We start from the raw sequence: 24,624 nt of genomic DNA on the forward strand, positions 1-24,624 counted from the left end.
GAGAGTTCTATTATTTTATGCCCAGCACTTTTTACTTTATTCCTTCATTTATTTCATGCCCTTAACCTTATACCTAATTGTATATATATGACCTCTTAACACCTCACACCATCAAGATTATGTTTCATAGTGATCCGCTGAACTTTTTCATAGGCCAAAAAGCGTTTTATGGAAGTTTTATTTATAGACTGACGGAAAATGAGTCTTCCAAGCAAAGGTAAGGTGGTAAGGGATCTTCAGGCTGCAGGACCTATTACCAGTATATCTAACTGGGAGAAGAGGCTTTGTAGAAGAAAACAACGAAGGTTTCACATTAGTCAGCCCATCGATCTATGCCCATCGATTTCTAAATAAAGTTTAGTTTAGTTTCATCATTTTTATTACATTATGTACGCCTGCCATGTTAAAGATGCTAGGCAAAGGTATTAAGAAGTTAACTGTAATTAAAAAAGGACATATTCATAGTCATCCTATTGATAAGCTAAGAGTGTAGCTGTCTGCAAAATCAGTTGAGCAGCTGGCTAGCTGGGCTGGGAATTCAATTGGTGATTGCAAAAGGTGGCAAAGGTGGCAAAACACAACAAACGGCGGAAACTGCAACGAATGGCAGACATTGGAAGACCTAGTACAATAGAAAATTAGAAAACTATTTAAATTCTCACCTGGGGCCACAATATGGATTTACACGGTTCGTTTCGAGCACTGTTTTGTCGGCTGGCCGCTTGGCACAGTGAAGAGTTCAAATATTCTGATGCTGCGATAATCAATCATAAGAGCGGCTAGTGCGAGAGGGCGCTATAGTTGTTGGCCAATATTCTGTGGCTTGGTGTTCTGTTCTGTAAATTAGCATTAGCATAATACTTAAGACCAAAAACGGCAACTGTGGATACATTGGATACGTTGGCCTCTTCACTTTGACCTGCCCGCGGCGCTGGCGAGATTAATCACACCGTGTAGCAGGGGAATTGCCGAAATGGGCGGCTGTGCTGGGCGCGAGGAGAGGTCCGGGGGTGCGACTGTAATCCATCAACCATCCTGACCAGAACTTGGCTGATTGCTGTTCATGTTGATGGGTATATAATCGGCGTGCTCCCAGCTGCTGTCAGTCAGTGGCGAGTGCAAGCTCAGAGCCAACAAGTGCCCAGCCCCAGTCGATACTCATATACCGTCCAGTCATCCTATCAAGGAGCACAACTTCTTCAGTTCCTTTAGCCCACAATGCACTGTCTGCCACAATTGATACTGGCGCTGGCGCTATGCGCGCTGCTGTCGCCGCCAGAGGCATTCGGTAAGTTCCATCTAGCATCTGCCATGTCTTCCACATGATCTGTAATGCTTTGACCAAACGCCTTATTCACAGCCCAGCGCTATGGCTCCAACTATCGCTTGGGTCTGCGTTCCGTGGGCCGTGGCGAGCATGTCTTGCCCGAGGGTCGGTTCACCTCGTCGATTGTGAACAAGTTTAGCACACTGAAGGGCACCACCACCACAACAACCGCGGAGCCATCCACCACCCTTACACCCACCCCAACAACCACGCCCACCACAACAGGCACCACAGATACCACTTCGCCAACCAGCGACACGACGGCAACCTCACCATCAGCAACGACGACAACGGGTCGTGCCTTTGGCGATGAGGCCGATCCGCAGGTCGATGATGAGGAGGAGCCGGCCTTCAATGCAAATGCACGCGCCTACAATGACGACGTCGATGACGACGAGGAGGACGAAAGCAGCGCCGCAGGCGACGACGACGACGACAATGACGATAACGATGATGAGGATGAGGACGGCGATTACTTTGTGCTGGCCGCCGGCGCTGGAGCTGGTGCCGGTGTCGCTGCTGCTGGCAAGCCAGCGCCAGCAGCCATCAGCGCCGGAATGCCAGGCTATGTGCGTCGCCCATCGGAGCAGCAGTGGCGCCAGTTCCAGCTGGAGCAGCGCAATCGCCGGCGCATGAATCGCCTGCAGCGCGAGCACAACCAGCGCATCCGTGAGCTAGTGCGTCGCCAGCGCATCTCGCAGCGCCGCAACAGTCAGCGCCTCCAACGCATCCAGCAGCAGAATCGCAGACGCGCCGCCAAGCGCAATCGCCGGAACAAGAACCGCTCCAAGTCGCAGCGCCAGCGCCGTCGCCGCAACAATGTGGAGCGTCGCCGCCGCCAGAAGGCCCAGCGCCAGCGTCGCCGCCAGCGCCTCAGCCAGCGCCGTCGTCTGCGCCAGCTGCTCCGTCGTCGCCGTGGTCGCGGCCGCAGCGTGAGACGCGTCGTGGTTGCCTAAACCGTACCGGCTGCAGGATATGGCACACATCTGATCGAATCCATGTAACGAGCAAACGCAATGGCCGCTAAAAAGGCCCCAAAATAAATTGAATTTTTCAACAAAGATCCCAAATTCTCCAAATGATTAACGAGTCCTGCCCACATACTTAGTTGGCAAGAGCCGCTAAAACGAACACAAGATCAGTCCGCACATGATCTCAATACGAATATACCAGAACGCAGCTTTAGCTCCTTTTTCCAGACAGGATCACGTGTGCTAGATGTAACAGTCAAGTGCTTTAAAATGATGATATTGCAGGGGCTTATCCAAATACGAGTACCCAACAAATCGCAGTGCTAACTAATTTTTCTAGTGATGCGATCTATATGATCTTCATGGCCTTGCATTTTAGAAGATCTGATATGAGTTTTATTCTTATCCGGCAATTTGAAATTATCTTTTGAATTGCATTTTAGTAGATCTTCACTAAATCGTGTTCAGTTCCGTTTTATAGATCGCCACCTTAGCAAACGATTGATGCCAGTTCCTTTCTACACAACTTGTAGATTAATGATCGCATTTGAATTTAACCTAAACCTAATTTTCGTTTGGTTCCTTTTTAAATTTACAATTCTACAAAATTTCGCTTGTGATCTAGTTCCATCTTAAGTAGCTGTAACTGATCTGAAATCTTCAACTGAATTTAAATTACCTTCCACTTAGTTACTTAAATACAATGGAAGTTCTTTTCTGAATAGTTTGTGATCTGATGAGCAAAATCAAGTGATGTTTGTTTGGCAAACCATTTGCGAATTGCATTTTGCAATTGAACTAAATTCGGATCGTAGGTCTGATCAGTGCGGTTCATTGACTCTGGTTACACTTTCGCCCTTAGGCGATGTTTCTGTTTGGATTCCAGAGTTTCTGTTGGCCTGGAACAAAGGCAACGGCCATGTATGAATATGCTAATGCGCATCGATTGATTCGCAGATACAGATACAGCTATGCAAATCGCGTGTAGCGCGGATCGTGGAGCGCGAACAAGACCGAGAACGGGCTGAGGTGAGGTGTGGTGAAGCTAGGGTTATCAGGTTGTTGCGCCGGGTCAACATCAGCGTTATTTATGGGATTATGCAAAATGGCTTACAACTAGCGATCAAGCAGACTGCGCCAGTTAAGCTAGAGCCTATTTCGTTTGCTCTGCTCCGATCCGATCCGATCCGATATGCTTCTGTCGCTCTCTTTGGCATTGTAACTCTCTTGGGCATTTTAGGCCTACTAATTAGCCAAATGTTACAGACCAGGTTGTAACTGTAGGCATATAAATATGCCAGCGGTGGCCGTTGTAAGTCAGTCAGGCAGCGATACGCATCCAATAGAGATTCGCAGCAATTAGCCAAAAGAAAGAAAAAAATAACAAGTAGCCAAAGGACATGCACATGCTCAGGGGTTTACTCATCGTGGCCTGCCTGGCAGCCATTGCGCTGCAGGCTAGCGGTAAGTAGCGCCAGAGGCTGTCCCACCTGTACAGGTGTCAACTCAAGTTCCATCCAATTGCAGCCAAGCAGCAGCAGGCCAGACGTGGACATCAGCAGTATCAGCTGTTTGGACGCCAGCTGAAGGATTACGATCTGCCGGCCGAGGGACGCGTCAGTCCGACCAAGCTGGCAGCCGTGCTCAGTGCCGCGCTTGGCAACTCGAACGGCTCCTCGCCCACGCCCACAACCACCACCATAACGACCACCCCAACGACATCGACCGGCACCTCCACCACAACTACGACACCGTCGGCAACTGCGACATCACCGACATCAACAGCGTCCACCACTGGATCAGCGGCAAGGCAGGCCTTGAACGACGACGATGACGACGATGATGCCGAGGAGGAGGGACAGATCTACCAGCTGGCCAATCAATTCGATCTGGAGGACGATGATGAGGTCAATGACATCAACGATGTCGCCGCCTTTGAGGGTCATGTCATCCGCAGTGGTCAGCGCAGTCGGGATGATGCTCTGGCGCGCCAGCGCCGTCAGTTCAAACGGAAGCAGCAAGTGCAGCGTCGCCGCCAGCAGCAGGCCAAGCAGCGCCGTCGCCAGAAGCGTCGCCAACAGCAGCAGCGCCGTCGCCAACGCCAGCAGCAGCAGCGCCGTCGTCGCAACCGTCGCCGCAACATGCGCCTGATCAAGCGCTTCCGCCAGGGCGGCAACCGGAACCGTAACAGGCGCGTCATCCGCGTCCGCGCATAGGACATAACAGCATATGCAAATTGCCTGGCAACCTATTGTGAACCCTTCTCTCGAATATAATATATACTGATCAACCTATTTGCATAGTTTTATTTACGACCCGATCCTGAAGACCATAGAAGGCCGACGAGGTACCCAACCGAGGAAGTTTTTCTCCACTTCATCTCAAGTCTCCAAAAATCAGAAATTATATACTTATATTCATTTATATTATTGAAGCTCGTTGCGCGTGCTCAACATATCTGTCAGAAGGGACCGATTCTTCCTATACAGCTAAGTGATACAAAAGTCCCTTGCTGCAGATTGGTATTTGGTCAGCTAAGAAATGCAAATTGGGATCGAAATATCTTGAAAGATAAACCCGATCCGACATATTTACTGACTGCCCCTGAAAGTCGGACTTATGTAAAGTTTCTAGACGATAAAACTGAAATAGGCCGACTCGTCTGTTAAAATGGATCCACAAAATATCTTTTCATTTGTATTTGATCCTAGATCCTTAGATTTCTTCATGATAAAACTAAGTATGATGCGCTCTGTACGGGCTTGAGAAATCATTTAATGTTGCTCATACTATGATAAAGCCAATTAATATACATCTAAGAAAACTCTTGTCGGAATGGTGAATAGAATAGAGTTGGCCAGAAGAGTTTAAAAAAATATTTGACTAGAATAGTGGACTAGAACATTTAACTAGAATTCCAAGAGCTCCTTAAGGTGTTCACAGTTCCTTGCAAATCTACATAAAGTAGACTTTGCTAGATTCTCAGAAGAACGACCTTCTGTTGAAGTACAATTAGAGCCTAGTATATGTTTCTTCTTGTAAGAAAAAGGCTCTGCTTTTAATTGATCACGTAGTATTAGTCGTGAAGAAATGCCTAAAAAAAAACAAAATACTCAGTGTTGTAAATCACGAAAGGAGAGCTACTTCCAACACGATACATGCAAGTCTACAGTAAACTAGTCTAGTCTAAGTAACAGCGAAGTAGAATGGAGAGTAATTTAAGAATGTAAGTCTACAACTGTGAATACCCGAAATGTTTTTGTAATTGAAGTGACCAATTGCATATACTGAAAAAAAACATTCGGGAAAGAGTCGACTAGAATTCTGTAGGCAGATGTTCATACATATTTTAAATGTCAAACAGTTTGGAGATGGAAACGAATATGAATTGCAAATGTAATAGAAAATCAACTTGTAATATGAACATTTAGCTGTACAGTGGTCCCCCTGTATTTCTGATCTATTTATTGTCAACAGCCTGATGACAATTTCCTATTGGCGCTGTAAGAGCTGTCAGAATTGATTAGCTCTTGACACTCAGAACGCATGCATATATTAAACGAAAAGTGAAGATGTTTGATGTTAGACGTTAGCCACGTATTGTGTGGTCCGCTTGTGATATATTGTTGATTTTACGGGCGAGATCCGATTTGGATCGCAGCTGTTTTCATTGCGAACTTTGTCGCTGGGTCAATCTGGTTCATTGGAAGCGAATGGAGCGAGCGGGCAATAGAAATGTTGCCAAAAATTTATGCGAAAATTTGCAAATTTGCTAAAATGATAATGAGAATTATTAGCACCGACTAGCTGGACTAGTTGTTGTTGCCAACTGGAGCTTGGCCTCGGGTATATAACCCTGCCGGGCCGTTGGCATTGGCACAGTCAAGCAGCAATATTGCCCCAGGCAAGCAGCAAGCCGGAGCTCGCCAGGATCTAAAGAGACACACGCACGCACACACACACATATATAAATATAGGAATTACCAGAAGAATATATCATCATGAGATTTCTGGGTTGTGCACTGCTGTTGCTTACAGCAGCGGCTTTGGCCAGCGCAGCAGGTGAGTTCAGCTGAGAGCGGCGAGCGTTTGATATCAGTTGTTATATCATAATATCAATCCGCAGTTGGACGCAGCGAGGATGATGAGGCATCGCCGCAGAGGTACCGCCTGTTCAAGCGCAGCGCCGCTGCCGAGGGCAGAACCCTGTCGCAGCTGCTGTCGCTGAAGGGCGGCAACTGTCCGCCAGCGACATCTACAACCACAATAACGCCCACACCCACGACCACCACAGGCACCTCGACCACGACAACAACTCCATCGGCCACCTCATCATCGCCATCGCCATCATCGCCGGCGACATCGGCTCGTGGCTACAACGACGACGACGAGGAACTCGCTGATGAGCAGGACGTGGACGTCGACGATGATGACTATGATCTGGATCGCCTGCACGCCGACGATGATGAGTTGACCGCCTTTGAACTCAACAGCCTGACGCGCCGTGGCAGCAGCCGCCCAGTGATGGCCAGCAACCAGTTGTCCGACAGCACTCGCCTGCAAGCCTACGAGCTGCGCCGTCAGGCGGAGCAGAACAAGCTACTGCGCCAGCGCATCCAGTTCCTGCGCCGCCAGACCGCCCAGAATCGCCGTCGCGCCCAACGCGCCCGCAAGCAGCAGCGCCGCCGCAACAAGAACAATCGCCGCCGCTTGAGCCGCAGGAATCGCCGCAATCGCCGTCGCGCCAACACTCGCAATCGCATTGCCAGACGCCGCCAGAGAAGGAACCGTCGTCGCAATTAGATCAGCTACCCCAGCCAGCTTTAATAGCATGCATTGACAATCGAAGCTTCTGAAATAAATCGAATACAAAAGCATATTGTGACTCAAAGAGTGGGAAAGAGAGGCAGAGAGAGGGATAGAGAGAGAGATAGAAGAGAGATTGAAAGCTTAGTTAACTGGAAGTTAAATTCCATCCCTTCTTCTCATTCGCTTATCAACAACTTTTTTATGAAGTACAAATTTATATATACATATACATATATATGTATATATACAAGTTTGACCACTTGCTAAAGAGCTTGTTAACTTTGTATCTACGCTGCAAATTTTTAGCAGTTGGATGAAGTGCTTGTCACAGCTTTCACAGGCAACCCAATTAAGGCAGATTATGGACAATAGGTTAAAGGTTGGACAACATGTTTAAGAGCTTGTTAATTTTGTATACTCTTTGCAAATATGCAAACAATATACTGCTTGTAATAGATTTGACAGGCAGATCAATGAAACAAACTTAACTTATTATTTACAGTGTATTGCCTGAAGTGACCTCACTCTAAACAAACCGTAGGGTTTTACTAAATTTTGCAGATTATAACGAGAATCTTTAGTATTGCATTTAGTCTGCATTACTTGTCAAAGTTTTAATATTTTTTGTTTGTTGAAGCTTTATATATATGTTTTTGCATTGAGTTTTCGATGATTCGCATGTTAATATCTTCTTGTTCTTTTCGTTATCTAAATCTATTTCACTTAAGACTTTCTTATTTTTTTCTCCACTTCTAAACATGTTTCTATCTTTACCTTTAAGTCCATTCGGCTTCTGGAATTCTTAGATCTTTTGTTAATTCGAATTTGAAGAAGATTTAGGTCTTGCATGTGGAGCAAGCAACTTATATGGAAGGGACTGCAATAGCTGGTATGGTTCATATGCTATATATGGATCATAAAAGCGGCCTACCAGGTTGGAACTGAGGCTGCCCTGCGGCTGGCTGGTGCACCTTCAACCCATTTGCCTCTTATTAGAAACTCAGGTTTCGGTGCGCTGGCAACTGAATTGGTTTTCACTTTTTCTGAACAACACGAGGTGTCCAATGGCCAAACGTCGGACTTAGACATGGACTGGGATTGAGACTGAGCGTTGATGATGACAGCGACAATTGAACTGGCTGGCATGATGGGCAGGGCCAAGGGCGCGCGGCAACTTTGACGAGGGAGGGCTCATTGCCAAGTGCGCGAAACGCGCATAGAAAGCAGCCAAAGCGGCCAGCGCAACGGCTCAATGGTTGAACGCTTGACTGGCTGGGACCGGGTGCCGAGATGATAAGCAGAACGAGACTCGACAGCGATGACGGTGAAGAACTATTCGCCGGGGCCTTGATGGCATGCTCAAATAGCTGCAAGCGTTATTTTTGTCTTCTCTTTTATTTTTCTCGAAAAATTGAATTCAATTCAATTGTGAATTGCGTACATTTTCTGGATAGGCAGAGTCAAATTCCCTAGGCCATTTACAGTTAGCACCCGAGCAATGGGCAATGGAATTTGGGATTTGCGATCTGGCATTTGCATAAGTATTGATGGCATCGCACTCGCAAAGGCGGGTATAAAAGGCTTTCAATTTAGGCGATAATGTATCAAACATTGATTACCAATCAGTGCGAGCACACACGACTGGGACTCGACCTCGAACTCGGACGCAACTGCCAGCAAGTGAAATCGTCTGCTCGAAAAGTTCTCATACGCTATTCCGCTGAGTAGTTTCTGCAGCTCCAACGATGAAGCATCCAGTCGCATCCTTACTACTCCTCTCCAGCCTCATGTGCCTCATGGTGCTGGCCGAGAGGCCGTCGCACATGCTGAAGGCTCGGCGCGGCTCCTATTTTAATGAGCCCGCCCTGGCACGCTCCAACGATGCCAACGCGGCTGTGGCTCTCGATGCGAATGACGACAAGGATAAGCTGAGCGAAGCAGCCGCTGTCATTGGCGGCGCCAGCAGCAGCAGCAGCAGCAGCAGCGGCAGCATCAGTGCCACGGGCAACAAAGATGCTTCCAGCGGACGGCTGTTCCTCAAGAAGTTCCTTATGTTCAAAAATATGTTCAGCAGCAACAGTCAGCCAGTGATACCCATTATCATAACTGGAGCTGGCAGCGGCACCGCTACCTCCCCGACCACCACAGTGACATCGACGGGCTCGATTCCAACGGCCACGGGCACAGTCACCACCTCGCCGACGTCACCCACATCACCGACATCGCCCACGACGGCCACAGGTCGCGAGTATTATGGCCAGCAGGAGGACGAACAGCTGGAGGGGGATGAAGCCGCTGAGGAGGAGTCCAAGCCAGCGGGTGCCGTTGCCATGGCCGCCAATGCTGAACTGATCGACGAGCAGGCCCTCCAGGCGGCACTTGCTGCCGGCGCACAGGAGTACGAGGTGTTTACCGAGGGGGATCAGGCTGACACCGGAGCCACCGAGAGCAAGGCCAGCCAGAACAATCGCATCAATCTGCGACGCAAGGGTGCTCGCCGCGGCCAGGGCCAGATGATCAGCGTGCGCATACCGCCCCGCTACCGTCGCTACTTCAAGAACGGGCAGAAGGTCATGTTGAATACCAAGAGCCGACCCAACAAACGTCGCGTCGTCCGAAGGCGTGTGCAGAACAAGAACAAGCGCTTCAACAACCGTCGTCGCGGCGGCAAGAACAAGAACAAGAAGGGCAAGGGCAAGAACAAGAACAAGCGCCCACGCCTGCCCGTGGTCTAAGCGCGGGACAAATCGCGATCCGAGCAAGAACCCGGGTATCGACGATTCCCAATGAGCAAGACAATACACATCATTTTTTTTTTCTAATTTATTATAGCTAATCTTAAATTGAAGTCGCACTTCTTTTGGTCAAACAGAATAAATGAAATCTTTCGAAGAGTACTCGACCCACTTTTACTTCTTTCCAATTGTTGAGGCCTCTTCAACGATCGTGTTGGGGCATTCAACTGCCTCAGGCACCGAGCTATTTAAGCCGCATGCTGCTGCCGTCAGCTAAGAGAGTCCAAGATGAACCGTGCCCCGTACTGGATGCTGATAATCGTGCTGATCGCACTCGCTGCCAGGCTCAGCGCCGCGGGCTGTGCCGGCGCCACACAGAAGCTGAGACTGCGTCTGCGCACCACCCCGAATGAAGTGGCCGGCGAAGAGACCGGAGAACAGCAGCTGGATCTGAGCCAGCTGAGCGAGTCACAGCTGCAGCAGCTCATGCAGCAGCTCAACCTGGCCGATGAGTACGAAGAGGATCATCGCGGCAGCAGCCGGCCCTGGAACAAGGTGCAGCGAATCATACGGCGCCAGCTAGTGCGCATACCCAAGCGCTACCTGAAGAAGCTGCTCCGGCAGTTCGGATTGGCGCGCGCCGGCAACTATCGCAGCGGTTCGCTTCAGTGGGAGCCTGAAGTGGAGGCACAGCCTGAGCTCTATTATCTGATACCGCTGGAATAAGAGATATTATGCTTTATGATAACAGTATTAAAATATAAAACCTGAATTTATTGTGCAGTTCATCAATGTGCATAAGCAGGGGCATTGGGCAATCATCAGAAAAGGTTGATTTTACAAACCACTTTTTTTAACCCATCGATTTTTTTAATGTTTGAATGCAGATTAATAGTAGGGATCCTTACGAATTCAAAAAGGTATAACATTTCAAAATCTGACAGTATTTACCCGAGATATTCAATACAAATAATCAAAAACATTTTGATTTTCGAACCGACCCCGAATTTGAGAAAAAACGTGATGTAACCCCTTGCCATTTTGTTGATTTTGGTCAAAATTTAGATTATTATATTTTTGATGCCAATCAATAGTAGTGATCCCTACGAGTCAAAAATGGTATAAAATTCCCAAATCGGACATTATTTGGCCGAGATATTAAAAAAAATCATCAGAAAAGGTTGACTTTACAAACGAATCGGTTTTTGGTCAACCACTTTTTTTAACCCATAGATTTGTAGAATGTTTGAATGCAGATTGATAGTAGGGGTCCCTACGAATTCAAAAAGGTATAACATTTCAAAATCTGACAGTATTTACCCGAGATATTTAATAAATATCATCAAAAAAGTTTTGATTTTCGAACCGATCCCGAATTTGAGAAAAAACGTGATGATTTTGTTGATTTTAGTCAACATTTAGATTTTAATACTTTTGATGCCAATCGATCGTAGTGATCTTTACGAGTCCAAAATGGTATAAAATTCCCAAATCGGACATTATTTGGCCGAGATATTCCAAAAAATCATCAAAAAAGGTTGACTTTACAAACGAATCGGTTTTTGGTCAACCACTTTTTTTAACCAATCAATTTTTTTTTATGTTTGAATGCAAATTGATAGTAGGGATCCCTACGAATTCAAAAAGGTATAACATTTCAAAATCTGACAGTATTTATCCGAGATATTTAATAAATATCATCAAAAAAGTTTTGATTTTCGAACCGACCCCGAATTTGAGAAAAAACGTGATGTAACCCCTTGCCATTTTGTTGATTTTGGTCAAAATTTAGATTTTTCTATTTTTGATGCCAATCGATCGTAGTGATCCCTACGAGTCAAAAATGGTATAAAATTCCCAAATCGGACATTATTTGGCCGAGATATTAAAAAAAATCATCAGAAAAGGTTGACTTTACAAACGAATCAGTTTTTGGTCAACCACTTTTTTTAACCCATCGATTTTTTTTTATGTTTGAATGCAAATTGATAGTAGGGATCCCTACGAATTCAAAAAGGTATAACATTTCAAAATCTGACAGTATTTACCCGAGATATTCAATAAAAATCTTCAAAAAATATTGATTTTCGAATCATTTTTTGAGAAAAAACGTGATGTAACCGCTTGCCATTTTGTTGATTTTGGTCAAAATTTAGATTTTTATATTTTTTTTTGATGCCAATCGATAGTAGTGATCCAATCGATAGTAGTAGTCCAAAATGGTATAAAATTCCCAAACCGGACATTATTTGGCCGAGATATTCCAAAAAATCATCAAAAAAGGTTGACTGTACAAACGAATCGGTTTTTGGTCAACCACTTTTCTTAACCAATCAATTTTTTTTTATGTTTGAATGCAAATTGATAGTAGGGATCCCTACGAATTCAAAAAGGTATAACATTTCAAAATCTGACAGTATTTACCCGAGATATTCAATAAAAATCTTCAAAAAATATTGATTTTCGAATCATTTTTTGAGAAAAAACGTGATGTAACCGCTTGCCATTTTGTTGATTTTGGTCAAAATTTAGATTTTTATATTTTTTTTTGATGCCAATCGATAGTAGTGATCCAATCGATAGTAGTAGTCCAAAATGGTATAAAATTCCCAAACCGGACATTATTTGGCCGAGATATTCCAAAAAATCATCAAAAAAGGTTGACTGTACAAACGAATCGGTTTTTGGTCAACCACTTTTCTTAACCAATCAATTTTTTTTTATGTTTGAATGCAAATTGATAGTAGGGATCCCTACGAATTCAAAAAGGTATAACATTTCAAAATCTGACAGTATTTATCCGAGATATTTAATAAATATCATCAAAAAAGTTTTGATTTTCGAACCGACCCCGAATTTGAGAAAAAACGTGATGTAACCCCTTGCCATTTTGCTGATTTTGGTCAAAATTTAGATTATTATATTTTTGATGCCAATCAATAGTAGTGATCCCTACGAGTCAAAAATGGTATAAAATTCCCAAATCGGACATTATTTGGCCGAGATATTTAAAGAAATCATCAAAAAAGGTTGACTTTACAAACGTATCGGTTTTTGGTCAACCACTTTTTTTAACCCATAGATTTGTAGAATGTTTGGATGCAGATTGATAGTAGGGGTCCCTACGAATTCAAAAAGGTATAACATTTCAAAATCTGACAGTATTTACCCGAGATATTCAATAAAAATCATCAAAAACATGGATTTTTGAACCTACCCCGAATTTGAGAAAAACGTGATGTAACCCCTTGCCATTTTGTTGATTTTGGTCAAAATTTAGATTTTTATATTTTTGATGCCAATCGATCGTAGTGATCCCAACGAGTCCAAAATGGTATAAAATTCCCAAATCGGACATTATTTGGCCGAGATATTCCAAAAAATCATCAAAAAAGGTTGACTTTACAAACGAATCGGTTTTTGGTCAACCACTTTTTTTAACCAATCAATTTTTTTTTATGTTGGAATGCAAATTGATAGTAGGGATCCCTACGAATTCAAAAAGGTATAACATTTCAAAATCTGACAGTATTTATCCGAGATATTTAATAAATATCATCAAAAAAGTTTTGATTTTCGAACCGATCCCGAATTTGAGAAAAAACGTGATGTAACCCCTTGCCATTTTGTTGATTTTGGTCAAAATTTAGATTTTTATATTTTTGATGCCAATCGATCGTAGTGATCCCAACGAGTCCAAAATGGTATAAAATTCCCAAATCGGACATTATTTGGCCGAGATATTCCAAAAAATCATCAAAAAAGGTTGACTGTACAAACGAATCGGTTTTTGGTCAACCACTTTTTTTAACCCATAGATTTGTAGAATGTTTGAATGCAGATTGATAGTAGGGGTCCCTACGAATTCAAAAAGGTATAACATTTCAAAATCTGACAGTATTTATCCGAGATATTTAATAAATATCATCAAAAAAGTTTTGATTTTCGAACCGATCCCGAATTTGAGAAAAAACGTGATGTAACCCCTTGCCATTTTGTTGATTTTGGTCAAAATTTAGATTTTTATATTTTTGATGCCAATCGATCGTAGTGATCCCAACGAGTCCAAAATGGTATAAAATTCCCAAATCGGACATTATTTGGCCGAGATATTCCAAAAAATCATCAAAAAAGGTTGACTGTACAAACGAATCGGTTTTTGGTCAACCACTTTTTTTAACCCATAGATTTGTAGAATGTTTGAATGCAGATTGATAGTAGGGGTCCCTACGAATTCAAAAAGGTATAACATTTCAAAATCTGACAGTATTTACCCGATATATTCAATAAATATCATCAAAAAAGTTTTGATTTTCGAACCGACCCCGAATTTGAGAAAAAACGTGATGTAACCCCTTGCCATTTTGCTGATTTTGGTCAAAATTTAGATAATTATATTTTTGATGCCAATCAATAGTAGTGATCCCTACGAGTCAAAAATGGTATAAAATTCCCAAATCGGACATTATTTGGCCGAGATATACCAAAAAATCATCAAAAAAGGTTGACTTTACGAACGAATCGGTTTTTGGTCAACCACTTTTTTTAACCCATAGATTTGTAGAATGTTTGAATGCAGATTGATAGTAGGGGATCCTACGAATTCAAAAAGGTATAACATTTCAAAATCTGACAGTATTTACCCGAGATATTCAATAAAAATAATCAAAAACATTTTGATTTTCGAACCGACCCCGAATTTGAGAAAAACGTGATGTAACCCCTTGCCATTTTGTTGATTTTGGTCAAAATTTAGATTATTATATTTTTGATGCCAATCAATAGTAGTGATCCCTACGAGTCCAAAATGGTATAAAATTCCCAAATCGGACATTATTTGGCCGAGATATTCCAAAAAATCATCAAAAAAGGTTGACTTTACAAACGAATCGGTTTTTGGTCAACCACTTTTTTTAACCCATAGATTTGTAGAATGTTTGAATGCAGATTGATAGTAGGGGATCGTACGAATTCAAAAAGGTATAACATTTCAAAATCTGACAGTATTTACCCGAGATATTCAATAAAAATCTTCAAAAAATATTGATTTTCGAATCATTTTTTGAGAAAAAACGTGATGTAACCGCTTGCCATTTTGTTGATTTTGGTCAAAATTTAGATTTTTATATTTTTTTTTGATGCCAATCGATAGTAGTAGTCCAAAATGGTATAAAATTCCCAAACCGGACATTATTTGGCCGAGATATTCCAAAAAATCATCAAAAAAGGTTGACTTTACAAACGAATCGGTTTTTGGTCAACCACTTTTCTTAACCAATCAATTTTTTAATGTTTGAATACAGATTGATAGTAGGTATCTCTACGAATTCAAAAAGGTATAACATTTCAAAATCTGACAGTATTTATCCGAGATATTCAATAAATATCATCAAAAACATTTTGATTTTCGAACCGACCCCGAATTTGAGAAAAAACGTGATGTAACCCCTTGCCATTTTGTTGATTTTGGTCAAAATTTAGATTATTATATTTTTGATGCCAATCGATCGTAATGATCCCCACGAGTCCAAAATGGTATAAAATTCCCAAACCGGACATTATTTGGCCGAGATATTCCAAAAAATCATCAAAAAAGGTTGACTGTACAAACGAATCGGTTTTTGGTCAACCACTTTTCTTAACCAATCAATTTTTTTTTATGTTTGAATGCAAATTGATAGTAGGGATCCCTACGAATTCAAAAAGGTATAACATTTCAAAATCTGACAGTATTTATCCGAGATATTTAATAAATATCATCAAAAAAGTTTTGATTTTCGAACCGACCCCGAATTTGAGAAAAAACGTGATGTAACCCCTTGCCATTTTGTTGATTTTGGTCAAAATTTAGATTTTTCTATTTTTGATGCCAATCGATCGTAGTGATCCCTACGAGTCAAAAATGGTATAAAATTCCCAAATCGGACATTATTTGGCCGAGATATTAAAAAAAATCATCAGAAAAGGTTGACTTTACAAACGAATCAGTTTTTGGTCAACCACTTTTTTTAACCCATCGATTTTTTTTTATGTTTGAATGCAAATTGATAGTAGGGATCCCTACGAATTCAAAAAGGTATAACATTTCAAAATCTGACAGTATTTACCCGAGATATTCAATAAAAATCTTCAAAAAATATTGATTTTCGAATCATTTTTTGAGAAAAAACGTGATGTAACCGCTTGCCATTTTGTTGATTTTGGTCAAAATTTAGATTTTTATATTTTTTTTTGATGCCAATCGATAGTAGTGATCCAATCGATAGTAGTAGTCCAAAATGGTATAAAATTCCCAAACCGGACATTATTTGGCCGAGATATTCCAAAAAATCATCAAAAAAGGTTGACTGTACAAACGAATCGGTTTTTGGTCAACCACTTTTCTTAACCAATCAATTTTTTTTTATGTTTGAATGCAAATTGATAGTAGGGATCCCTACGAATTCAAAAAGGTATAACATTTCAAAATCTGACAGTATTTATCCGAGATATTTAATAAATATCATCAAAAAAGTTTTGATTTTCGAACCGACCCCGAATTTGAGAAAAAACGTGATGTAACCCCTTGCCATTTTGCTGATTTTGGTCAAAATTTAGATTATTATATTTTTGATGCCAATCAATAGTAGTGATCCCTACGAGTCAAAAATGGTATAAAATTCCCAAATCGGACATTATTTGGCCGAGATATTTAAAGAAATCATCAAAAAAGGTTGACTTTACAAACGAATCGGTTTTTGGTCAACCACTTTTTTTAACCCATAGATTTGTAGAATGTTTGGATGCAGATTGATAGTAGGGGTCCCTACGAATTCAAAAAGGTATAACATTTCAAAATCTGACAGTATTTACCCGAGATATTCAATAAAAATCATCAAAAACATGGATTTTTGAACCTACCCCGAATTTGAGAAAAACGTGATGTAACCCCTTGCCATTTTGCTGATTTTGGTCAAAATTTAGATTATTATATTTTTGATGCCAATCAATAGTAGTGATCCCTACGAGTCAAAAATGGTATAAAATTCCCAAATCGGACATTATTTGGCCGAGATATTTAAAGAAATCATCAAAAAAGGTTGACTTTACAAACGAATCGGTTTTTGGTCAACCACTTTTTTTAACCCATAGATTTGTAGAATGTTTGGATGCAGATTGATAGTAGGGGTCCCTACGAATTCAAAAAGGTATAACATTTCAAAATCTGACAGTATTTACCCGAGATATTCAATAAAAATCATCAACAAAAATTGATTTTCGAATCATTTTTTGAGAAAAAACGTGATGTAACCCCTTGCCATTTTGTTGATTTTGGTCAAAATTTAGATTTTTATATTTTTTTTATGCCAATCGATAGTAGTGATCCAATCGATAGTAGTAGTCCAAAATGGTATAAAATTCCCAAATCGGACATTATTTGGCCGAGATATTCCAAAAAATCATCAAAAAGGGTTGACTTTACGTGACTCCGCCGATTTAAAAATATGTAAATTATCCAATTTAAATAGAAATACAATTTTGATTGTGGCTAATTTGACATAGAAACGTTATTTCAAAAACTTAGTTATGTGTGGAACCATTTCGTTGAGTATGGAGCACGTAATATTGCAGCACAATGCGTTGCATACTTTTCGGCTTCGTTATCAAATGACATTTTGCGATCGGCAAAGCTCAGCAGTAGCAAAAGCTCCGTTAAAACTGGAATACTTTTGTTAGGCTATCTTAAATGAAGACATTTCTTAATACTGCTACCCTTACTATACTATTAATATTCAATAGTGCTGAATTCAGTTGCACTTCATGTAAGTGTAGTATATTTAACAGCTGATCGGTATATTTATATACGGGCAACTTGGCTATTTGGGCTTTGGTCACACTTGTTGCAAAAGCTGCGCTGGTGGCGTGTTGTTTACTTGCGGACAATTGTCGCTCCCTCTGTGATTAGATCCAATTACACACAGACACACACACACAGGCGCGCATCCATACCCAATCAAGAATCACGATGGCAAGCGGATTACTGGCTGGCAAAGTGGCGTTCGTGACAGGTGCGTATCAGATTTGAGGGCCAGTCGAGTGAACTTTGATCTGTGTTTCGAATTTTAGGCGCCGGTTCTGGCATTGGACGTGCCACCTGTCGCATATTGGCACGTGACGGCGCCAAGGTCATTGCCGCGGATCGCAATCTGGAGTCGGCTCAGGAGACGGCCAAGCAGCTGGGCGCCGAGCGAGCTGCCGCTGTGGAGGTGGACGTCTCGTCGGCGCAGAGCGTCCAGAGTGCGGTGGCCGCGGCGCTGGCACAGTTCAAGCAGGCGCCCAGCATTGTGGTCAACTCGGCCGGGATCACCCGTGACGGCTACCTGCTCAAGATGCCCGAGCGCGATTACGATGATGTGTACAGTGTCAACCTGAAGGGCACGTTTCTGGTGACGCAACAGTTCGCCAAGGCGATGATCGAGCAGCAGCTGACCGACTGCAGCATCGTCAATCTATCGAGCATTGTGGCGAGGCTGAACAATGTGGGCCAGGCTAACTATGCGGCCACCAAGGCGGGCGTCATCTCCTTCACGGAGGTGGCATCCAAGGAGTTCGGCAAGTTCGGCATACGCGTCAATTGCATTCTGCCCGGCTACATAGACACGCCCATGGTGGCGGTGGTGCCCGATAAGATCAAGCAGCAGGTGGTCCAGCGCTGTCCGCTGGGCCGCTTGGGCCAGCCCGAGGAGATTGCCGAGGTAATTGCCTTCCTCGCCTCCCAGAAGTCCGCCTACGTGAACGGAGCAGCCATTGAGGTCACCGGCGGCCTCAAGTGAAGCCGTAAGCTCGTGAAGCTCGGATCGCTGCCCGCCCTGAAAAAGAAGCCGTTTGCATTTATTTGTTATAGCTAAACAATTAAACCCTTTATTATTTTTAGTTAAATTTACTTGCTGATAAGCTTTTTTTGATTCAGCGATCAGCTGTTGCTAATTGCTGATTAGCGACTTGCGCCATCTAGCGGCAAGCTTTACAAGCACAGTTTGGCGCTATTCGCGCTTCAATTCAAAAACCCACTAGACTGAAGATTAATTTAATACAATTAAAATGTAGTCCCAAATAATGTGCTTTGGCAACATTTTGCCTAAAATGTATGTAGATCTTGGTAAAGTTGACCGTGAACTCTTTTTGCATATCGTATAGAAATTAAAAGATTTCAGTCTGGAACTTGACATCCGTACACTCCATACTATCCGCACTATTGCCATAGATAAATATCGATTGTAATTATAGCACGGACTGCATTTCGGTGGCATTGCGGTTGTCCCATTGTCCCAGTGCGGTCACAAAGGGAGACAGTGTCGCGTTTTTAGAGGGTGGGGTTGTGGTGCAGCCCAAGGAGCGGGAAAAGGGGATGAAAGGGGACACGGCTGCCAAAGTGTACAATATTAATATATTTCACAATTCCCCAGCTGCTAATTAACTTGGCCACACCAACACATTTACGCACATACACACGCACGCAAAACGAGCCATATATGTGTGTGTGCGTGTGTGTGTGAGCTTGTACATATGTTGGTCGGTTTGTTTGAGCACCACATTTGGGTGGGTTACGCCTGTGGTCGTGCGTGCAATTTAAATAATGAAGACATTTTATTAATTCAAGAAATTCAACTCGCCTGCCTCAAATATGAGCCACACACACACTCACACACGCACACACACTAACATACACATACGAGCAATTACACAGAACGGGTCGCCAGGACATTAAGCAACATCAGACCAAGAGCAAAAGTTTCGACTGCGGCACCAACCCCCGCTATCCCAGCCAGACCCAGTTCATGCCAATGCGGTCCACATTAAGCGCGTGTGTGTGTGTGTGTGTGTGTGTGCGGTGTGTGTGTGTAACGTTTTGCCCATTTCGTTTTTAGTGCATAGTGAAAAACAAAACATTTCCTAATCATATGGCCAAAGTCGCAACCCACCAGGCACACACACACACATTAAGCTAGAGCAGGGGAGTAGAGCGTAGGCAAGGGGCTGGCTGTCGCCCCGCACCACGCACTACGAACTCCCCGCTGCTTCCCGCTGCTGCCCGCTGCCCGCCTCGCTATAGCGTTAACAATTAACAACACAACGCACTGCGACAACGACAACCCAACGCCTGGCAGCCACTTGAGTCATAAAACAGCCCAATGGTGACCCCAATCAACCCACACTCCACACTCCACACACACACACATCCACCCAATCACACACACACACACATGCACTGTGCAAACCACTCGCCATATCTCATGTTAATGAAATCGTAACTCTTCGTGCGACTTGTGTCCGTTTTTTGTCTGCTGCGCAGCACGTTGCCGTAGCCGTTGCCTTTGTCGATGACGTGCGTCAGGCTCCAGCCAGGGGGCACGTTGTTGTCGCCGGCTCCAAGCTCGAGATGCATGCTGCAGCCACCAATTGTTCATAAAACTGCGGCTGCTGTTGCCTGTTGGGTGGTGGATGCCAGCGCACTAGGCGGGTGATTAACTCAGAACTTTGCCGGAACGTGAGCAAACCCAGCGAACAAAAAAAGTAGGAAAAGTAAAGCAAATAGTAAGCGAGCAGTCGGTTGCTACCGACTGACAGATACTCTGCACACAGCAGCCACAAAATTGCTATGGAATTGTTATTTTGCTTAGCTTCAGATCAGATTGTCAGATCTTAGACTTTTGCACAGGCAGGCAGACTGAGAGACAAAGCCAATATGCCCGCCGTCAACAGGGTATATCAGGGTATACTCAAAAGAAAAAAAAACAACACGAATTAGCACTCAAATTTTGAACTTCGAATTTCTAAACGAGCCCAAGGCGATTCGCGTTATTTTTTTTATTGAAAACTAGAAAATAACTTTTGTAAAGCAGAAAAAACTTTTTAAAATCTAGACAAATTTGAAAGGAAAATTGCGCTGAATTTCAGAAAAGTAAAAACTTTTTCATTAATACAAAAAATAAATTTTTTTAAATTGATATTTTGGTATCATTTTTGTTAAAAGAAACTTCAATTTTTTACTTTTTTCTGGAGAGTATAGAGAAAGGCGCTGCAGGAGCATTATTTACATTGCGGATAATGTGGTGTAGGCTGGGTGCGGATATCGCTGGCCTGATCCGTACACCCACACACACACGCACACATACACACACAGGTCATGCCGGCGGTGCGTGCGCCTGCAACTCACGATAGTTTCCACAACAATGTCAAGCCAATTAACACAGTAAACCGCAATTGCAACTTCCGACGACTAAGTGCACGTAGTGCTCCTATAGTTATAGCCCGACCCCAGCCACTTGCCACGCCCACTATGGGCTGGTTGGGGCCGGGGTCGGGGGCCCTGTTGGTTGGCGGCTTGAGGGTCGTTTGTGACAAAGGCAACTAATTTAGTTTAACGCGCGTCGCGCGCGCGGCCGCTAAATTTCTTGCGGATCGTGCAACGGCCGGCACTCGACCAGAAACCAGGAGCCAGGCACTCTCTCTCTGTGTGTGTGTGTGTGTGTGTGTGTATTTGTGTGCGACCCTTACGCACTCATTAAGCATTTTTAGTCGAGCTTAGCGAGCCGTTTGTTTGCATTGTCAACTGACTTTGCCTCACAGCCCACACCCCTTGCGCGCCCTTTGTTTCATGCCAGGACACACGATTCCCCCGCACATTTAAATGTACACACACACACACACACACACACACATGCGCCTGGTTGGCTTTGGTGGTGCGACGCTTTTTAATTTCACTTCTGTTTGTTTGATTTTTAGCTTTTACAGCTGACAGTTTTGTGAGGCGACAGTTGGCAGCTCTGACACCACCAGCAGCAGTCGCACCACCGTCAGCAGCCATCGGGTGGGTCAAATTAAAAATGTTGCGGCACTTTATTTGAGTTTTTGGCAGCAGCAAATGTAGCCAGTCTGACTTTGAAGTCGCCAAAATTAACTAAAAAAAAAACATAAACGAAAAAAATAAGTAAATATGAATGAATACAAATTTGAGAGCTCTGTCAAATTTTTGCAATAAATTTTTATTTATTTCTTTATGCTTTTCATATAATTTTTATATATATTTTTGTTGCTTTTGTTTTTGTTATTTTTTTTTGCTTTCTTTTGTTTATATCGTTTATTTGCTTTGTAACTGGCCTTTTGTATACATAAAACTTTTGTTCATTTTGCTTAATTACTGATAAAAATATCGACAGCTACCAAATTTAGCAATTTAATGCAATTCACTGTTCTTAATTGCTACCAAGAAGAAAAAAAATGATAAACACCAAATATATATATATATATATGTATATGTATATATTTAGTTCGATGTGTTGCCTTTGCACTTTAACTAGGCATTTCCCATATGCAATTTGTTTATATATCAAAAACTCGAACGAAGCTAAAGGCTGTCTATGCTATTAAATAGAAAAAAAAAAATGATATATATATATATATGTAGATACATGCTAAACTTAGTGTGTAAATGCGTATGTTAATGGCATACTACAGCTAGGATATATATATATATATATATATGTAAATATATATATGTATGTATATGCGGATTAATTAACGTTATACACTTAGAAGTACACTTAGCAAAATTGAACTTACGAACTTGTTGCTACTTTTTTTTCTTTCTGTTATTTTAAGTATTTTTGCTTGAAACTTGTTTGCCAGCTTATTAAGTTTTTGTTGAATTTTTGTATTTTATTCGTTTTTTGAAGATTTTCTGAGCTTAGTGCGTGGGCGTGTCATAAGTTAAGGCGACTGCTTAAAAGTTGAGTATTTAGCTGCTAACTTTTCTATTTCAAATACATTTTTTCATTGCTTAAACTCTCTACTCAAACAAAAAAAAATCTCTTAAAAATACTACTAGATTATTAAAAAAAACAAAAAAAATGCACAGCTTAAATACTATCAGGTACTTTGGCATAATTTTCTTAAGCAACACACACTGCTGCACATAAGTATGTGCACGTTTGTCTTGCAAGCACATTAAATTAACTTTTCACATGCTACTTTTACACTTCTTCCACTTAATTTTTTGTTGTTAGTTTTTGTTTTTTTTTGCTTTGCGCGCCTCTTGTTGCACTTTGAAAAAAGTGTTGCCTACATTTGAGCTGACATGGAGAGTTTCGGATATACATATAATAGAAGGATATGTAAGAGTTTTAGATAGCTTTGAGATATGAAACTGTTAAAAAGGAGAGAAAAAGTTTTTTTTTTCAAAGCATAAGCCAAGCATGTTTTTTTTTTAAATATTTTCTTTTGCACAACAAAGGCACGCAATTTGTTTTTTCTTCTATTTAATGTGTATATATATATATATATATATTTTTTTTTTTTTAATTTTTGCTTTTTTTTCAGTTAAAATGTTTGCTTTAATTTTTGCTGTGTAATAAATAATCTTTGTAAGGCGTTTCTTAACATGCAGCAAGTCTCTAAGAACTTGTAAATGCGCAACATTCTAGCTTATCCAACTATATATAGTCTATATAAATCGGGCCACTTACAACTAGCGATAGAAATTGAATTTGTTACGCCAAAGCCAAGCGGCATAGATCTGACATTCGACTAAGTTAGGCAAGAGAAAAAAATGTAGTTGCTATATATGTGTGTGTCTGTGTGTGTGTGTGTGTGTGTGTGTGTAAAATTAAAGTAAAATACTAAGTATGTCTGTAGTTAGTTATAGGTCTAGTAGTCCACCTAAAGTTAGCCTAGTTACGTGCTGCCTAATCAGACGTGGCATGAGCTCTCTTTAACCTTAAGCTATACAATGCGAATTTTTGGTTGCTAAAAAATGTTGCAGGGTCCTCCAAACTTACCCCTCGACCTGTGCCCTGTGCGACGCCCAACGATCGCCCGCTGCCCTTGAGATCAGACTTGCGAGTGGTTGCTTGGGCGGCTGCTTGGGCTGGCGCTCGGGCTGGCCTGGTGGGGCGGCACACAGTCGGGGCCGGCCACTTGGGCAGTCGGCGCTTAGACTGCCGTCGGCGGCGGCAGCAGCGAGGAATTGGACGTGCGCAAATATGGATTACCATAGATGGCGCTGTAGCGCGGATCCACGCTGAGGGCCATTGAGCTGGGCACCACCACGTGGGTGGTGGTGGCGGTGCTCTGATTGCTGCAGCTGCCATTCGGCGAGGAGCTAACCACCGAGGCGGTGGTCGACTGCAGGCTGGGCAGACCGTTCTCCTGGCGTATCTCGCGTGCTCCAATTATGCTGCCCGTCAGGCTGCCGCCGCTGCTGTTGGTCAGAAAGGTCATGGGAACGCTTTGCACCGCCGACTGTTGCTGTTGTTGTTGCTGCTGCTGCTGCTGCTGGTGATGGTGGTGCTGGTGTTGCTGTTGCTGTTGCTGCTGCAGCTGCAGCTGGTTCTGATGGTTGTTCTGCAGTATGGTGGAGCTGCCATTGGACTTGGTCGAGCAGGAGGTCAGATACTGTGGCGGCGGGCTGTAGTGTGTGCTGTAGTCGCCATAGGGCACATAGCCGCCGGATATGTCCACCTTGAGGTCGCTGTAGTTGGAGGTGCGATCGCCGGGTTCCATTTTGCAGCTGACGCCGCCGTTCTTTGTGATCTGATGTTCGCTGATGACATCCGCTGGTGGCAGCTTGGTGCGCTTCTTGCACTTGATGTATAGTGTGATGATGATGAGCACAAGGATGAGGCTGGTCACCGCCGAAATGCCGACCACAATGGTCTTCAATAGGGCGACGGTCTCTGATGAAGTGGAGCAATGGGTCAGGGGCAAGGACATACATTAATTAAATACCAAGCTGCGGCTAAAG

The 24,624-nt window shown here is 42.8% G+C and overlaps 7 protein-coding genes across 9 annotated transcripts in view; 6 read left to right on the forward strand and 1 right to left on the reverse strand.

The window, feature by feature from the left end:
• The first annotated feature begins 805 nt into the window (after positions 1-805).
• LOC135441112 (putative uncharacterized protein DDB_G0289963) lies at positions 806-2,390 on the forward strand. Its single transcript, XM_064700585.1, has 2 exons — positions 806-1,288; positions 1,361-2,390. The coding sequence occupies exons 1-2, from the start codon at positions 1,219-1,221 to the stop codon at positions 2,281-2,283; spliced, it is 993 nt and encodes a 330-aa protein (XP_064556655.1). The 5' UTR covers positions 806-1,218; the 3' UTR covers positions 2,284-2,390.
• A 1,308-nt stretch (positions 2,391-3,698) lies between these two features.
• Positions 3,699-4,518, forward strand: LOC135441113 (myotubularin-related protein DDB_G0290005). The gene is made up of 2 exons (XM_064700586.1): positions 3,699-3,762; positions 3,826-4,518. The coding sequence occupies exons 1-2, from the start codon at positions 3,699-3,701 to the stop codon at positions 4,512-4,514; spliced, it is 753 nt and encodes a 250-aa protein (XP_064556656.1). The 3' UTR covers positions 4,515-4,518.
• Positions 4,519-6,299: 1,781 nt separating this feature from the next.
• LOC135441114 (pre-intermoult gene 1 protein) lies at positions 6,300-7,101 on the forward strand. Its single transcript, XM_064700587.1, has 2 exons — positions 6,300-6,360; positions 6,425-7,101. The coding sequence occupies exons 1-2, from the start codon at positions 6,300-6,302 to the stop codon at positions 7,099-7,101; spliced, it is 738 nt and encodes a 245-aa protein (XP_064556657.1).
• A 1,751-nt stretch (positions 7,102-8,852) lies between these two features.
• LOC135441115 (uncharacterized) lies at positions 8,853-9,842 on the forward strand. Its single transcript, XM_064700588.1, has one exon. The coding sequence runs from the start codon at positions 8,853-8,855 to the stop codon at positions 9,840-9,842; it is 990 nt and encodes a 329-aa protein (XP_064556658.1).
• Positions 9,843-10,130: 288 nt separating this feature from the next.
• LOC135441116 (uncharacterized) lies at positions 10,131-10,568 on the forward strand. Its single transcript, XM_064700589.1, has one exon. The coding sequence runs from the start codon at positions 10,131-10,133 to the stop codon at positions 10,566-10,568; it is 438 nt and encodes a 145-aa protein (XP_064556659.1).
• A 7,229-nt stretch (positions 10,569-17,797) lies between these two features.
• On the forward strand, positions 17,798-18,761 carry LOC135441178 (estradiol 17-beta-dehydrogenase 8). The gene is made up of 2 exons (XM_064700677.1): positions 17,798-17,890; positions 17,949-18,761. The coding sequence occupies exons 1-2, from the start codon at positions 17,848-17,850 to the stop codon at positions 18,653-18,655; spliced, it is 750 nt and encodes a 249-aa protein (XP_064556747.1). The 5' UTR covers positions 17,798-17,847; the 3' UTR covers positions 18,656-18,761.
• A 4,092-nt stretch (positions 18,762-22,853) lies between these two features.
• rst (roughest) overlaps positions 22,854-24,624 on the reverse strand; it is a 227,841-nt gene continuing 226,070 nt past the window's right edge. For all 3 annotated transcript variants that reach the window (XM_064700631.1, XM_064700633.1, XM_064700632.1), the window contains one exon: positions 22,854-24,556. In XM_064700631.1, coding sequence (XP_064556701.1) covers positions 23,814-24,556 — 743 coding nt within the window. In that variant the 3' untranslated portion in view covers positions 22,854-23,813. The remainder of the gene's footprint in view (positions 24,557-24,624) is intronic.

This window comes from Drosophila montana, unplaced genomic scaffold (genome assembly GCF_035044405.1).
Source record: "Drosophila montana isolate Dmon_TW-CO22-7 unplaced genomic scaffold, ASM3504440v1 contig_1853_1, whole genome shotgun sequence".
Taxonomy (NCBI): domain Eukaryota; kingdom Metazoa; phylum Arthropoda; class Insecta; order Diptera; family Drosophilidae; genus Drosophila; species Drosophila montana.

Bases quoted from the DNA above. Each gene is read 5' to 3' on its own strand.
- LOC135441112 (XM_064700585.1), top strand. From the start codon at position 1,219: ATGCACTGTCTGCCACAATTGATACTGGCGCTGGCGCTATGCGCGCTG. The intron at 1,289-1,360 runs GTAAGTTCCATC...CCTTATTCACAG, and splicing joins GTCGCCGCCAGAGGCATTCG to CCCAGCGCTATGGCTCCAAC.
- LOC135441113 (XM_064700586.1), top strand. From the start codon at position 3,699: ATGCACATGCTCAGGGGTTTACTCATCGTGGCCTGCCTGGCAGCCATT. The intron at 3,763-3,825 runs GTAAGTAGCGCC...ATCCAATTGCAG, and splicing joins CATTGCGCTGCAGGCTAGCG to CCAAGCAGCAGCAGGCCAGA.
- LOC135441114 (XM_064700587.1), top strand. From the start codon at position 6,300: ATGAGATTTCTGGGTTGTGCACTGCTGTTGCTTACAGCAGCGGCTTTG. The intron at 6,361-6,424 runs GTGAGTTCAGCT...ATCAATCCGCAG, and splicing joins GGCTTTGGCCAGCGCAGCAG to TTGGACGCAGCGAGGATGAT.
- LOC135441115 (XM_064700588.1), top strand. From the start codon at position 8,853: ATGAAGCATCCAGTCGCATCCTTACTACTCCTCTCCAGCCTCATGTGC.
- LOC135441116 (XM_064700589.1), top strand. From the start codon at position 10,131: ATGAACCGTGCCCCGTACTGGATGCTGATAATCGTGCTGATCGCACTC.
- LOC135441178 (XM_064700677.1), top strand. From the start codon at position 17,848: ATGGCAAGCGGATTACTGGCTGGCAAAGTGGCGTTCGTGACAG. The intron at 17,891-17,948 runs GTGCGTATCAGA...TTCGAATTTTAG, and splicing joins CAAAGTGGCGTTCGTGACAG to GCGCCGGTTCTGGCATTGGA.